The sequence below is a fragment of the Nesoenas mayeri genome (genome assembly GCF_963082525.1).
Source record: "Nesoenas mayeri genome assembly, chromosome: Z".
In the NCBI taxonomy this organism is placed as follows: Eukaryota; Metazoa; Chordata; class Aves; order Columbiformes; family Columbidae; genus Nesoenas; species Nesoenas mayeri.
Genome location: NC_137542.1, coordinates 7,029,400 through 7,046,136, shown reverse-complemented (window position 1 = coordinate 7,046,136; position 16,737 = coordinate 7,029,400). Strand labels below are relative to the sequence as shown.

Genomic DNA, 16,737 nt, shown 5'->3' with positions numbered 1-16,737 from the left:
TAGGACTGTGGGGTTTTCTTATTTGTCTCAGCACGTTGCATTCCTGTGCAACTTGGCTGGCTGCTGAACTAGAGCGGTCTGTTAAGGGTGATTTCAAATCTTAGTGGGAGAAAGGTGAATTACATTGAGTATGCCCTTTGACAAGTTTACTGAGGGTTTACATTTGCTCCAGTGGAAATGCACTGTGGGCGGTACTTACTCAGTCAATAAAAGCGGGTGGTTTTGCCTTTTAGAAGCTGTGTGTGACTGAAGTAGTTCAGCCACCAACTGGGTCTGGTGCAGAAGGTTATTTACAGGCCTTTACAACAGAAGGCACGGTTTCCACCTGCCTGCTCTAAGTATAAATTTCTCTTTCTTTGCCTTTGTTGATGTGCTTGCTTATAGGAAGGAAAAAGGGGCTGTGAGGGTAAAACAATTTGTTTCCACCTTGTATAGAAAGTGCTGGTGACAGTATGCTTCCAGTTCCAAGCCCTGACCTTGGCAACTGGAGAAATATTTTCTTTCAACATACGGGGTGTCATGGAGAGAGGTCTTTCTTGCCTTTGTATTTCTTACACTTTTGTTCCAGCTTGTAAAAGTTTACATTCAGTACTTATCTCATGTAATCGATGCAAAAGGATGAATTTTAAGTGTCTGTATTTGGGTTTGGGGGGGGGGGGGGGTGTGTTTATTTGTGTGGTTGGTTTGGTGTGTGTGTGTTTGGTTTGATTCTAGGATTTTTTATTCTTTTAAACTAGTAGATTTTCCCTTCTTCAATTTCTTTAGAGCAGGAGCTGTACATCTTGCTGGGGCTGACTTTGCATGCCAGGGCTTGCTGCCAGCAGACAGGGAGGTCTGGCAGTTTGAAGGGAGCTGTGGGTTGCTTGGGGAATTAAGAGGCTTTTCAGACATTTTCTTCATCCAGAAATATTGCCATAGGATGCAAGCAGAGTCTGCCTTGTGTAGCAGCAGGTTATCAAGATACTTTTCTGCTTCATAAAGTCTCAACCAACCCCCACGACCAGCCCAGCATCACTGGGCATCTCTTCGACAGGTGTTCTTTGACCGTGCTGTTTGTTTTGCAGGATGGTGACTGCCAAGGCCTGGGCTCTGAAGAAGCATTTTGATGGTTTACCCAAATCCAGTGACTTTGAACTAAAAACGATAGAGCTACCAAACCTAAAAGATGGACGTGAGTGGAGTGCCACCTGTTTTTACTTTTTCTGGAGTTTGTCTGGTTGCTGACAAATGGCTGTGCATCTGAACTGTTTGTATGTTTTCTGGCCTGCATTTTTGAAAATGGGTTGGCACGGCTTGTGGCAAGCCAGGCACCTTAGCAGTGAAGGGTGATTGCTCATGAGCACATATGCTGAAGGGCTTGGTGGGTTTTAAGACACATTGCCTTCTGATAATAGCCTTTAAAACAGTGGCTGACTTCCTCTAACTCCAGCATGCAGCCTTTTGCAGCCTCACATTGCTTAATCACACGAATATAATAACAGTAGTAATAACTTGTACTAACTAGATCACTGCAGCACAGACAAGGAAAAGTATTATTAGGTGGAGACAAATGGTGAAAACTGCTGTGTGAATAAGAATTTAAATTAAAGTTTGTTTAAAAGTGTATTTCCCAAGAACTAGTGACAGTAAAGTGGATTAGGCTTCCTAGAAAAGATAGCCTAATGCTTTCTGTTTAAGGCAGTAAAGTAGTTAAATTTGACCTGTGCCAAGGTTTTTTACCACCCTCTGCTGGCTGAATTATGAAAGGCATTTTATAGCAGGGTTAAAAATTACTGTTTTGCTTATGGGGTCTGGAGCTCTCTACAGAGAGAGGAGGCAGATAAAGAAAATAGGGCTGAAAAGAAGCTAGCCTGCTACAGAGACACCATAGAAAGTGCCTTTTGTAACACAGTGATAATCCAGGCAAAGTTAATGAATGTAGTAGTCCTTTCTGGTAGTGTTTCCCTAAAGGATGATGGGATATGTTTTTTTTTTAAATTCCTGTAGCTTTTGCTGAAAGACTGACTTGTGGAAACTATGCTTTACCGTACTGCTAATGCTTAGGAATTTACTTTGTCTTTTATTGCAGAGTTGCTGCTTGAATCAGTGTTTCTCAGTGTTGATCCTTACATGAGGTATAAATTTTTCTTCTTTTTAAATTACTCACTGAGATATCTTATTTGACCTCCCATTTAAACCTCAAAAGAACATTTACTGGGAGCATCCCCTGTTGCCAGAGTCCCAGATGCCTTTGTCTGCTTTTTAGAAAATGTGTGTTAATTACAAGACTCTCAACACAGAGCTGTTCCAGATTTAGCCAGGCATTAGGATAATGCTGTAGCCCTAGACTTTTATTGGACTTTACTGTTGTTCCTTGTCATGTCTCTTCCACTGCAATGCAACAGGCTCAAATGAGACTGCAGCCCTGTTGCAGTAGCTGCTTCCTGTACTTAAGGATACATATTATAAGTATGAAATTGCTGATATGTCCATGTTAATAGGTGGTAGTTCAAGCTAAGGGAGACTGGGTAACTTGAAGAAGTCTGGTGGACCCTACTGTCAGTCTCAGCTTTCTTGGAGTGGTGGATCATGCTGGGAAGATTAATGCTGTTGTGTCCCCAACAGTCTAGCCCAATATTCATTCAAGATGGGATGCTTAAGTGGCTGGCCCTGGAAAACCTCACGTTAGGTCGTTAAAGTAACAATTGCTTTGTGATCTGTTCAGTGTCACTGCTTATGCTCTCTTTCTGAGTCAGACTGTAGCTACTGCTTCATAGAAAATCTGGGACATCTTTGAAGTTGCTTGCAGTAAGCCATCTCTCTGCCTGTGTTACAGACCTTACAGTCAACTGGAAATGAAGGAAGGGGACATAATGATTGGCACACAAGTTGCCAGGTAAGATCTTCAGTTCTTATCCATACACTTGACAGATCTCAAAGAACTATACTAGCATTCAGGACATTTGCAGCCTGCACTACCTATTGTTGACATGAGTCTACATCTGCAGCTGTATTCTGATCTTTAATTGACTGGAATCTGTTTTTTCTCTAATAACCTCTTTTGCCTTCTTGGAGAGCATTTAGGCATCTGATACAATCATTATATTCTGGCAATAATGTTTTCAAATTAATTGTGATAAATTACAACCAAGCCTGATGAATAGAAGGACGACTGTTTCCAATATTTCAAAGCTGCTTACCTACCCCTTCCCAATGTAGTTTTCCCATTGGGCAAAAAAGTTGAATTTTCATTTGGTGTAGAGAGACTGCAAGTATGAACTTCTCCCAGTTATTAGACACTGCTTTCTATCTGGTTTTGTTAGCCCAAGAGATCCCATCTTCAACCTCTGCAACCTTTAAATAAGGTGCAGGTTGTTTGAAAAGGTAGTTGCTTGTTACAGCCTGTCTCTGACATCTTGCTTTAAACCTGGCATCTTCTTTCCTGCCTTCTAGCTCACAGAAGCCTAGTGTGAATTCACACCAAACTGGTGCTAGTTTAAAAAAAGTCGGCATCAATGTGGGAATGTTGGATTTGTTGTGGGCAGGGTTGAGTCTAGAATCATCTTTCACCAGAATACCCCTAGTGATGACAGACTGTAGACATTTCAGGAAAGACATCAGAAGCCTATAGCATCAGCAGGCATGGGCTAAATGTCCTGATGCAAAATATTTCCTTTCTCCTGCATCACAGAGCAACAGGAATACAGGAGGGAAGAGCCAGTAATGATTTGTCTCTGACAGGAGTATTATTTTTTCTTCTTCTTTTAAACAGGATTGTAGAAAGCAAGAATCCTGCTTTCACCGTGGGGGCCTGTGTCGTGGCTAATGGTGGCTGGAGAACACATTTCATCTCTGATGGGAAAGACCTACTGCTTCTTCCTTCTGGTTGGCCAGAATCACTCCCCAAATCTGTGGCTCTTGGGACAGTTGGCATGCCAGGGTAAGTCTTGAGATCCAAAGGCAGCAATCCCCTGGATTTCGCTGTGCAGCATATTTCTGCATACTTGTGTCATGTTTTTCCCTCATCTTGTTCTGCCAGTATGTTGTCTGCTCACTCTGGTAAAGAACATGTGTGATTCCAGATGGCCTTACCCTGTTGAGGGCCTGAAGTTTGGTCCATCCTCTAGATCAGAGGAGATTTGCCTTGAAGATTATGGTTCCTTTCCTTGAAGAGTTGTAATAATGTAGGGAGAGGATCCAGGAGAGACTGGAATTGACCACAGTGGAAAGACTCAAACTTCACTGGTACCTGGACTAGTGTGCTTTTGCTGATTGGGCTCTTCAGCTTTCACCATATTTCCAGATTTGCCCCCAAAATGGCAAAAGACAGCTGTCACATCATGCAGCAAAACAGAGGTCCTTTAAATTGTACTGCAGCAGACAGAGCTGCTGTGCTTCAGGATCTCTATTCACTCCTGCAGTCTTTCAAGCATCTTCTCACATTTCTTCTCTCTTTCTCTGTAGTTTGTACAGGAAATCAGGACTCGGCCAGCCGTGTTGACACAGAAGGCTTTCAAAATGATTGTAACATTGTGTGTGATGCAGAACTTCTCAGATTTCGTTTTGACATCAGGCAAGATGTGTGTTTTTCCAGACAGCTGCTAGATGGATTCAGTTCATCCTTTCAGTTTGGACCCAGGGAGAAGCTCTAATCCTGAATTTAGAAGTTAGAAGAAAAATCTGTTGGGATTCTGGGCCAGTTGTTCATGTTGCTTCGGGAAGCTTGTGGAGCCTGATGTCATTCTATATTTATATGATCAGTGGAACCTGTTTGAGCTAAACTTTAGTGGTTCCTGTTCACCGAGTAGCCATAGCTCTGCACAGTAGTCCTCACGAGCAGTGTGCCCATCAGTTCAGCAAGTTTTTGCCACCATTTTTATCTCTTTCTGCCAGCTTTGATTTGTGATGTCTATTGTTTAACCTTTGCCTCAGTTTGGTAGATACCAGCTGATTTCTGTCTAGCTTGGATTTACTCTCTCCTCCAGTTTGTAACAGAGTTGGCACCTTACAGATTTGTGTTTCTTTTTTTGGCTAGTGAGCACAAGGAAAACTGTTTTCACTTAAGGTAGTCTTCGGCCACAGTGGCCTCTTTCCCAGTAGGGCATCTGTTTTTTTCTGGGACGGCTGTAGAAAATGCCAAATTAAGAAGTTTGGGTTAATTTTTGCATTTCATGAAGAATGAGGAAGGCATTGTCAGCCCAGGGAAGTGGTGGGGTCACCCTCCCTGGAGGTGTTTAAAAGGTGTGTAGATGAGGTTCTTAGGGAAATAGTTCAGAGGTGGACTTGGCAGGACTGGTTTAATGGGTTGGATTCAATGATCTTAAAGGTCTTTTCCAACTGAAATGATTATATGACTCCAGGAAAAGTGAAACTTGTTCTGATAGTGACAATATTTTAGTTCAATGTTGTCAAGTCACATCTCTGTGTCTGGCATCTTCTATTCCTCACTGAGCATTCTTTCTTCACAGCCTCTCTGCATACTTTGGTCTGCTGGAGGTCGGCAAAGTGAAGCCAGGAGATACGGTGCTGGTTAATGCTGCAGCTGGTGCTGTGGGTTCTGTGGTGGGGCAGATCGCTAAAATTGGGGTAAGTGCCTTGGACTGCTCATGCTTGCAGGCCATGCATGATGAAGAGGGCAAGCATCCCTGAAGGCATGCCTACAGTAAGGTCTTGAGACAGCACAATCTCCTGAGGATCTAGGAGAGCTTGCTGAATGTTTCCTAGAGCTCAGGAACTCATATGGTGATGACAGCCTGACTTTAAGTGTCAGCCCCCCACCCAGCACTCTGTGAGTGTCAGCCTGTGTTGTGAAGGTGTGTTTAGAAATGCTTTTCTCCTTTCCTTGCAGGGCTGCAAAGTGGTTGGCTGTGCTGGCTCAGATGACAAGGTTGCCTATCTGAAAAGCATAGGCTTTGATGAAGCCTTTAATTACAAGACTGTTGCATCTTTGGATGAAGCGCTGCGTAAAGCCTCTCCTGATGGCTACGACTGTTTCTTTGACAATGTGAGTTCAGGGAGAGGGCTTTACCCTGAGCTGACCGTCATTTTCCTTAAACTAAAGCAGAAACTCAAATTGTATACATCTAATTGAAGACTACACCAGGAACTTGGTATTGAGTTCCGTCTAATTGAGAAATGGTCTCTGTAAGAGCTTACTGCTTTCCTGTTCCCTTCCCACACTTATTTCTCTGGCTGACTTGGGCAGTAACAGAAAGAAAAACCACTGAAAGGCAAAGCTGGATGTTTGGTGGTGTTTGGGAATGGAGAGAAAGCAGCTTTCACTGTCTGGAAAGTATGGCACATTTTGGGGAGGTGAGGGTCACGGTGAACATTCAGTTGATGCTGAGAGAGCTCCAGTCCATCCCTGGCCCCACCTTGAACCACAGGCCATTCTCTGCTGTTGCTGGAAGAGGCCTGAGCATCGATGGCCCCACATGACACAATCCAGGTGGCTACACTGGTATCTAACAACAAAAGAGTTTCAAGACCCACTTGTAAAGTCGCTGTAATGGCCCATAGAGGGTTTCTAACCTCTCCCAGGTACATCTGGTGTTAATGGGGGCTCTGGACTGTTCTCAATAGGCTTTTTTAATATGACCATCTTGTTTTGGAGGCTAAGAGAGTTTAACAGTATGGATGCAGTCAAACCATATCAGTTCACCTTCAAGCCAGAGAACAAGCCCTGGCTTTTTAAATTTCCTAGTATAGCTAATGTGTGCATTATACCTGGTGATATAATACCTGTTACAGGAGTATTAGCTGAAAAGAAATTGGCCTAAAATTCCCTGGCTATCCACCTTCTTTAAAGGACAGCCATCATCACACCTTTAGCGTGTCTTTCTCTCAGCAGCCTGTCTGCTGATCCAGGGATGAGGACATGGTCATTCTGTGTGGGTTGCAATGTACCCGCCATGCCCTGGCAATGAATATGAATGCATGGTGCCAGGACAAAATGATTGCCTCTGTGGCAGGAGCTCCTGGTTTCCTTGCCTCGCCCTTCCAAATTTAATGTCCTGTGCTGTTAAGGTCTTAAACAGGTTTTATGGTCACATCCTTCCCTTGCTTCTCACTTCCAACTTCTGTGCAGAGCTCTCCCCAGCAGTAAATTTTCTCACAGCTTTGCTCCATTAAAAGCTTCTGAGTAAAGCACATCCCTATGTGGGAGAAGGGAGTCATTAAAACTTGTCGTCACCGTAATGTGAAAAGGGAAAAGTGCAGACTGGTGTGGAGGAAAAGCAAAGGTGCTGTTTCTTAATGCCTCTAGACATGCCCCTTAGGAAGAGGGATCTAAGGGCAAGTCCTGCCCGATGCTTCTGAACCAAGTTTTGCGAAGCAGATTCAGAAATAACACTGATTCCCTGTGTTTGTAACTAATTTTTACAAGAGTGACATGAAGTCCTCATAGGTGCTGACTAAGTATAAGAGTTTCTGCAGCCATTGAGTCTTTGGAGTATTGGAACTCACCTGTCCACTCCTCGATGCAATGTGTTGATGTAACAATGCAAGGTTGGCAGGTTTTCGCAGCCAATGCGGAGCACTGGATTGCCTCTAATGCTGCATGTGTTCCGGTTCTTGTAGGTGGGTGGAGAATTTTTCAGTGTTGCTGTCTACCAGATGAAGATGTTTGGAAGGATTGTGGTCTGCGGAGCCGTGTCTCAGTACAATGACACTGTGCCTCAGAAAGGTATGAGACTGCTTTCTTGTGTCTAAGTTTATTTGCTGTTTGGTGATGGCAGAGAGACTGACTTAATGGGTGTCTCTTGAGATTTTATTGTTGTTTCCGTATGCCGTTTGAGTATAAGTATGTCTGCACATTTGGGTAACTAAGAGCTGCTCTGGGACAGCGGGAGTGTGACCACAGTCTGTTTGTAAGTGCACTCATGCCCCTTGGTGCACTCATGCCCCTGCCTTCTAGAAAAAATGGGAGGTCTGAATTCTCTTTGACAACTGACTGGCTTTGGACTCCCAGATCACTTTAAAAATGGGACAGGTTTTTGAGACTGGGGAGACTATCACACATTTTTATGATTGAAGGAACCAGTTTTTTAATGTGTGTCACTTTTTTTGAGATGTAGGAAGAGCGTGAGAGCATGGCAGGCTAATCAAACAAGCTGTCATAACAGTATTTCCAGGACTCAGATGAAAACTCTCAGCTGAAGATGAGGCCACTTGTGAATGAAACTGTTTTCAGAAGTGTCAGGTGTTTAGCCCTGCAGCTTTATGGACCAGGCCTTTATTTCCCTGGGTGGCTGTCTGTCCATGAATCCTTGGCCTTTTGTCCTGAAAATTCTGCCTGGAAAAAAGTAGCAGTTCTTTCTGGCTGGAACAAAGTGATTTGGTGGTCTTTACTGCCTAAAAGCTCTTCAGTCTTGTTTTAAATGAAACTGAAAGTGCAGCTGGTTTGCTGATTCCTTTCTCTTGCAGGGGCTTCTGTGCATTTTCCAATGATCTTCAAACAGCTTAGAATGGAAGGGTTTATTGTGACCAGATGGTATAACCGCCGGGAGGAAGCTCTGAAAGCACTGCTAAAATGGGTTGTGGAGGTAAGGAAGGAAGGAGTAGTTTTCTGTAAGGTGTACTCACACCATAGCTTCCCTCTTTGCAAGGAGTCTCTTGTCATAGCTGTTGAGTTGAGGTCTCAGCGTGATATTTCTCTTCCACCTGACTTGCTCTTTGAGCCTTTTGGAGACACTGATGCCATGGTGGACATGCCTGATCCCTTCTGCTTTGCAGAGAACTGCAATATTAGTTTGTAGATGTAGATACATTCCAGGATACATGTAGGCATTGAAAAGGGATGCGTCCAGGTAATTGAAAACACTTTTCTTGCAATAAAGAGTTTAATATTTAGAATGATTCCTCCATTTCTCATTCAGAAGTGTCCTTTAGTTTGTAGTATGAGAAGGGATTCCCATTGTTGTGTGCTGAAAATACTGGCAAGTATGGATGTTTTAACAGATTTGGAACCTGGGCTTTAGAGGGTCTTAATAAGGAATTTCTTAAGTTTATTTTTTCTAAATGGATGCTGAGTTGAACACTCGGTTCATGGCTGTGAAAAGCTTGTGAGTATGAACATTAAAGGCTAAGCAGCTCTAGCTTTTACAAGGGGATTTGGGATAGCTTGACTTTTGATGACTTGGATTTGCAATTCCATACTTCCTTATGGGTAAATACAGGCCTAGCATTGACAAAGTAATCCCCTACCTGCCTATTTTTTGAGGACCAAGTAGCACTAAATCTCTCGTGGTGTGTTTTTATAGCAGTGACCTTTGCTGTGTGCTCTGTCTTACAAAGAAAGCAGATCCTCACCACAGCCTACCTAGTTTTGCAAAGTTACCCTGCTGCATGCCAGCTTGCATGTTTCAGGTGAAACATGCAAGCTGGAGAAAATTTGGTTGCAATTTTAGTCTCCTGAGCATCACAGAATCATTTAGGTTGGAAAAGACCTGCAAAATCATCAAGTCCAACCATTAACCTGACATCATCAAGTCCACCTCTAAACCATGTTGCTCAGCACTGCATCTCCATGTCTTTTAAGCACCTCCAGGATGGTAACTCCACTTCCCTGGGCAGCCTGTTCCAAGGCCAAACAACCCTTTCCATAAAGAAGTTTTCCCTGATATCAAATCTAAACCTCCTTTGGCACAACTTGAGACCATTTCCTCTCATTCTCTCACTTGTTACATGGGAGGAGAGACCAACGCCCTCCATGCTCCAACCTCCTTTCAGGCAGTTGCAGACAGTGATAAGGTCTCCCCTCAGCCTCCTTTTCTCCAGGCTGAACAGCCCTAGATCCCTCAGCTGCTCCTCATCAGACTTGTGCTCCAGACCCCTCACCAGCTTCATTGCTCTTCTCTGAACTCTCTCCAGCACCTCAGTGTCTTTCCTGCAGTGAGAGGCCCAGAAATGAACACAGGATTTCAGGTGCGGCCTCACCAGTGCTGAATACAGGGCGGACAATGGTGAAAACTAGGCAGCTGGTGCACAAAAACTCATCAATTTCTTTTCTTCCTTTTGACAGGGAAAACTGAAGTTCCAGGAACACATCACTGAAGGATTTGAGAACATGCCAATGGCTTTCACTGGATTGTTTAAGGGAGAAAATCTCGGAAAAGCTATTGTGAAAGTCTGAAGATCCGGTATTTCTGGGAGACTGGCACAGGAGAATGTGATTCTGTAAAGTGCTTCTAACTCACTAATCAAAAGGCATGTTTCAGTCTTTTTACTGGTGATGATAACTTCCATTAATGATTTAGCTAATAAGTGTAATGATATGCCAATGGCTTTGCTCTTGAAGAGCTTATTCCCAAAGCTATACACAAAAAAGAAAGCCTTAAAACTAGTGAACTTTCTCAGAACTGTAACAGATTTAATAGGAGCTTGAACCTTTCTAAGTATTGGCCTGTGGAAAGGAAAAGCAATTCCAAAAATTTTGACAAATGATGGCATATCTAATGACTAATATTTACCTATTGATTTGGCCCAGAACTTGGCAAGAGGGAATTTTTAAACTAATATCAAAGAGCAAAGAACAGGCTAACGACACTTGGGGATTCCCAGCCTCCTCACTGGCTGGCTTTCTTTTTTTTTTTTTTAACTTTAAAGAAGAAATGTAGATATCTCTGTTATTTTGAGAGAATGGAAATAAAAAAAATAACTCTCTTAATGCATACTTTGCTTGTGTTATAGTTCTCTTTGCAGCTAATGCAGTGTGGCTAAAATGTTACAAGCACTTAGTTATCCCAGCAGATCTCACAGTACAGGTGGCATGGATAGATAACTTCCTTGAGTACTTTGGCCATTGGTGTCCAAGCTGAGAGCTGACCTTGCCATGGTGTTCACCCTGGCTCTCCTGGAAGATGAGATCAATGTGCTGGCCCTAGCTGTGCTAAATTGGTGTCCAGGACCCACATGGTGCTGAGTGAGGGAGACACACAGATTAGTAACAATAATTATCTTAGATGTATTGAAAAAGCCAAAACAAGAACCTGTTACTACGGGATACAGACAGATATTGAAGGTGAATGTGATTCTTCTTCAACTGCTGTGGAGGACTTCTTCATTAATTTTTTAGGTTTTATTATTGATTTGTGAAGAGGGATCCTAAGTGGCCTTATCCTAACTGGACTAATTCTGGTTCAGCCTGCCTTCTCATAAAATATTGATGTGTATGTTCTCCTCACTATCCGCGTATAGATTTCATGCTTCATGAGTTGCAGCTGATTTTGTAAGGCTGTTTTAACCCCTGAAAATATTTTTTTTTGTAAAATCAAATTCTCCTGAGCCTGCCCAACCTCTGAACTTCACTGAGGAACATAGCTGTTTCCTCCTGAAAATCAGAGTTCTCTGTTATGCACTAGGAATGCTGCCAGCACATGAGTAATGACGATAATATCCTGTGTTGTTAGGCAGTTTGAAGGTCTCGTGGTGCTTTCTCCCTGTGAGCTTGATCAGGATCAAAGTTCTAAAGCTTATGGAGAGATACCTGAATTTTTCCACAATGTATCAATGAAAATAAAAAGGCAGTATTAAAAAAAGTTGTTTGTGGTTTTTTTTTTGACAGTCATAGGATTGAGAGTGTCAGTGGCACAAACTAGGCTGAAGGTCATGAAAACTCCCTATATTCCCCTGTCTGCTAAAGCAAATTAACCCTATGAGTACAGTCGGTGTAACAAAGCTGAACGTGCCCCACGGAGAGCAAGGGTGCAGTGATGCAGTGCTGGGATAGGCCTTTCTGCCCATATGTGACCACGTGTGCCTGCAGGCAGAGCATCAGTAGAACCGTGGTGGTCCAGCCTGTCCTCTGGCATGTGAGCACGCAAATGCTGGCTGCCATCACCCCTCTGCTGACACTGTCACTTTGCAGCTGAACTTGGTGGCTTTCTGGGAAGGGAAAGCTCTTGGTGGTCCCACTGTCTGTCCAAAGGTGTGTGAGGGATCGCCTGCAGCAGCACACCATTGCACACATCTGCAAAGGTGACAAGGGAATCCGCTCTGCCCAGGGTGCAGTGCCAATGCCTCAGTGGCCCTGCAGCTGGGGCTGTTCTGATGGGTCATCTCTGGTCTTTGTGTGCTGCTTTTCTCTGGTCCACGTGGCCATGTCTCTGCCAGTACCTAAGTTACACTTAGCAAGTAGGCTTGACGGCGGATTAGGATCCCAGACCATTGAGGATATAATATGAGAGCAAGAGGAACAGTTTATTTAATAATCATAAATGAAAACAGCTGCAGACTTCATCATCTGTTGGCTAAATAGCTATTTATTTATAGATATGATTTCTAGACTAGCGGTTTAACTGTTTAATGCCTTAGTCTTGCCTATGCAAGATGAAATAGTCTCTAGATTAGAGGTGTTCCAACTTTTGTGTCCTGTTCCTAAGCAAATTGAGGCTGGGGCTGGCAGGAATAAGCTGCCTGAGCTCAGGACACAGTGAGAACCAGCCTTGAGGAGTTCACCATGGCCTGCCACACCAAGGGTGGTCTCAGGAATCCCTGGGAACTGCTGCAAGGAGCTGTGGGTTGCTGAAACTGAGGTACTACTCCTGGAGTGCATTGCTGCCTGCTAGCTTCTTTCATGGTCATCCAGGCTGGGTGACCACCAGAGCAGTCAGGATACCATTCTTATGTGAGCTCTGTTCCCCAGCTGAATCAAATCCAACCTTAAACCCTGAAGCATTTCTGATGCAGCCTGTATTGAAGCAAGGGAGACATACTTCAGATCCTTTCCTCTTACCTTGCTTCCACAGCCCCTGTCTGTAGCTGTTCATGCCTCACACCCTCACCCAGCTAGACAGCATCAGCTCCAAAAAGGTCCCTGAGAGCTTGGCTTGCTGCTGGCCAGTACCTGCTGTGTGTGGGGGGACACATCCTGTCCCTGTCCTCAGCTCCTCATCTCTAGCTCAACCTGGGCTCTGCTTCTCAGTAAGCTGAAAGCCCTTGGGGCCATCCTGCTTAGTGGTGGTAAAACTGGCCACTTCATTTCCCTCATGAGCAGGCTTCACAGTTCAGAGGACTGTTCGTGGTGCCGGCCCTTGCTCTTCCATCAGGCTCCTCTCCCAGAGGAGCTTGAAACAGATGCAAAGAAAGGTGAAAAATCAAACTTGATTCCTACCCTAAGGAAACATCATGGAGTGACTCAAGTGGAGGTGAGAAGACTCCAGCCCTGCCTGAAATCCTTCCTCAGTGGATGCAGTTAGACTCAATGTCTGGCTTCTTCATGTCCCTGGAATCTGTTCACACATCTACTACACCCATCCCAGATGCTCCTGTTCCTGGGAGCCAGGCAGATGGTGCCACCTGGATAGTAGGAATCCACCACTCATGCATTGTCTCTCCCCTACAACATTACCCAGAGATCCTACCTACCCTTATCCCAGTGCTGTCAGAAAGGGAAGACACAAGGCATCCGCAGAGCCAGATTGTACTTAGAAATCTATGTATAAACGCGGACAGTCAGTGCCACCTTGTGGAGATTTGCATCTGTCACAGATTTTTTTTTAGCCAGCTACAGGTAGAGGTAAGGCTTCACACAGCTGCCAAATGCACTTCACCATCTCCATCTACGAACCTGGACCATCTCAGCTTTCCCCCTCCAGAGTAGGAAAAAGTTGAATTTTGCATGGACATGCTTCCCTGACATCTCCACAAGACTTCAAGTTCCTCACGCTCATCTAGTTGGTCCTTACCAAATTTGGAAGCGTCTGGCTGGGCATGCTTCTCACCTGCACAAAACCTCCACTGAAAATAAGGATTCCACAGGTATAGTTCAACCTTCAGTCAGCTAAATCAAGTAGAGGGCCCACTGCCCCTCAGAGCACCCTATAGTTTGGTGCTTGGTCTTCTGTCTGAGGAAGACCTACAGATAAAGATGCCCAAACCTGGTACAGAGTTGGTACACAGTTACAGCTTCAGCTGAAGAGCAGAGACTCCATGCCACATCCTCTGCTAAGCAGGGTGGCTTCTCACTCTTGCACTACCTGTTGTCAGCATGTTAATGGTTTACATGGCAAGGTTTTGGTAATTATGGGGAGCAGCTGAAGGGTTTGCTTCTGTGAGAAGGCACCAAAGGCTGCCACCACATCAGACAGAGCCAGCTCCAAGACAGACCTGCTGCTGGCCAAAGTGGAGCCCTCTGAGAGAACATACTTGAGAAAAAGTAAGACAAGCAAAGTAAGAGCTACATAATAGCAGCTGGGAGAGAGCAAAAGTACCCTGCAGACATCAAAGTCAGTGCAGAAGGAGGGGCGGGAGGTGCTCCAGGTGCTGGAACAGAGATTCCTGTGCAGCCCATGGGCAGTTCGACTGTCCCCTGCAGCCCATGGAGCAGCCCAGGCTGGAGCAGGTTTCTGGCAGCACTCATAGCCCCGGGAGGACCCACACTGGAGCAGTCTGTTCCTGAAGGACTGCACCCCACATTGGGGCAGGGGAAGAGCATGAGGAGGAAGGAGCAGCAAAGACCACATGTTATGAACTGAACACAACCCCCATCCACCTTCACTGCTCAGGGATGAGGAGCTGGAAGAGTCAGGAGTGAAACTGAGCCTGGGCAGAAGAGTAGGGGAAGATGTTTACAGATTGGTTGTTATTTCTTATCATCCTACTCTTTTTAAGTGCAGTAAATTTCCTCAAGTTGAATCTGGTTTGCCTGTGACTAATTGCTGAGTGACCTCCCTGTCCTTATCTTGAGCCAGGACCTTTCCTGTCATTTTCTCCCCTGTTCAGCTGAGGAGAGGGAGCGATAAGAGGGGCTTGGTGGGCACCTGACATCCAGCCAAGGTCAACAACACACACCAGTCAGCCTCTCCCACCCCACACCAGGAGTCAGCAAGGATTTCACCAGCATATTCCCCAAGCCAACTCCTTGGGTGGCTGAAAGTTGCATGTCACAGAACACAGCACAGAGAAACTGCTGTGCCACAGTTTGTTGACACTGGTAAACAATAGAAGTTGTTTTCTGTCCTTGCTAGATCTAGATAGTTTTGAAGAATGAACAGGAAGAATTTAAACATTAGATTACAAATACTCTTACTGGAATCATCTGGGGCAGAATCCAAGATTAGCTTAATACAGGTCAAGGAAAGAATGAAAAGCAGATGGTTAACTGGAGATGAACTTAGGCTGACTGCTGCAAGAGAAGATGTGGAAGAGATGTGCAGGTGGCTAAGAGAATCCTTCCCCAAGCACATGACTGCAGTTTCAGAACACATGGATGGGGTTAAGGAGTGTCACTATTCCACTACAATCTAACCATGCACAGTTCCCTTGTCCACCCACCGTGAAAGGGGAGGGCCAAGGGTCACAATAGTTGGTCCCCTCTCATTAAACCTCCTCATTCCAGTCCTGTGTTCCAATTTCTGCGCTCAAGGAAGTACTTCTCTTCCAGCTGGGCAGCCCACTATTGGAAAGCAAGCCACCTAACAGGCCTGCAGACAAAAACATCCCACTCTGCCGGTTTGACAGCAAGGCGCAGATCCCAGCCATTTCATAGCCAAATTAAACAGACCGTAGTCATTACCTCAGGGGAGGACAACTTCCTCCTGAAGCCCTCAGAAGAAACCTTCATGTGACACATAAATCAAGTTTCTTCCAAACATTCAAGTCGGTTGGGCATCTACCACTTCCCTCTTAAAGACATCTTTTCAGATCATGAGATCAAAGCAGTCAGATCTGTTCATGCAAAGTGCAGATCTGAGAGTTCAACGAAAGAGTGACTCAGTCTCACTGCTGTCTCCTTCACATGGAAAAACAAGCAAGCAAAAAAAATGCACCCTCTGACCTCTCCAGGGTAGTACTTAATACCCATGTGGCAGGGCATGCAGCTCAAGGTTTTACCCAGGCTAATTATACCCGTTCCATTTAGGGCAAAATGTTTATTTGCTCTATCTGGGCTTTGTTAAATGCTGAAACCCCATGTTCTTGCCTGGGGGAAGACTCAATCCAGTCCCCATCCTTAACTGGGGTTCTCTTTGCCCAGTAGGGACACTGTTGCTGTAGGAACTGAGACTCCTTACACCTCAAGTATAACCATTAGACTGCACTTTCCATCACCGGTAATGACAGGGACCAACTTCAAACACTCAAATTCTGGCATAATTACACACTTTAAGAGAATATGCTTGCTGGTTCCTTTGAAAGGAAAGTCTGACTAACACAGATCCTCACTGCATGTTCCTCAAAAAGCCAAGCCTTAAAGAACACTTCCTTTCAAAGAAGTCTATGCAGGTTATTTCCACCACACCATGCCTACATTCCAGTTCTCAGAATAGGAAGATCTCATAGCACTGGAAGCTGTAGACTCACTGCACTTGTAGGAACTGCTTCATACCACTGGTTTCAGCAGAAGAGTTATTCCAGCCTTTCTGACCTTTCCTAATCCTATCTTTAATGTCCAGTAACAGCTTTGTCACTTAGATCTTTCCAGCCTGTTGCAGAGCAGCATCTTATTAAAGCGTCTTATTAAAGCATCTTATAAAAGCGTTAAGTCAAATTGAGCATGAATAGCATTTTCCATTAACTGCCCCTTTCCCCTCCTGTAATAGGTAACAACCTGATCTGGACTCACCTCAGCAGAAACAATGTGCATTGCAGCACATCTTAGTAGCTTTCTTATTTCTTCGGAATAAAGCTGGATGGTAGGGGGTCCTATTAGACTTCACACCAGGGATTTTTAAAACCTTTCTTGCTCCTAGCTACCACCCAAGGGAATAAGCAGGCCACCTGGGACCTGCTTCTAAAAGCAATGCTTGTTTACAAATGGTG

At 44.6% G+C, this 16,737-nt stretch overlaps 1 protein-coding gene across 1 annotated transcript; it reads left to right on the top strand.

Moving 5' to 3' along the window:
• Window positions 1–1,065: 1,065 nt before the first annotated feature.
• Window positions 1,066–10,111, top strand: PTGR1 (prostaglandin reductase 1; the record flags this gene model as incomplete). The annotated part of the gene is made up of 9 exons (XM_080362858.1): window positions 1,066–1,171; window positions 2,069–2,114; window positions 2,816–2,875; window positions 3,752–3,919; window positions 5,448–5,565; window positions 5,828–5,983; window positions 7,558–7,663; window positions 8,404–8,522; window positions 10,001–10,111. 9 exons carry the CDS (start codon window positions 1,066–1,068, stop codon window positions 10,109–10,111), a joined length of 990 nt encoding a protein of 329 aa, XP_080218984.1.
• Window positions 10,112–16,737: the final 6,626 nt, after the last annotated feature.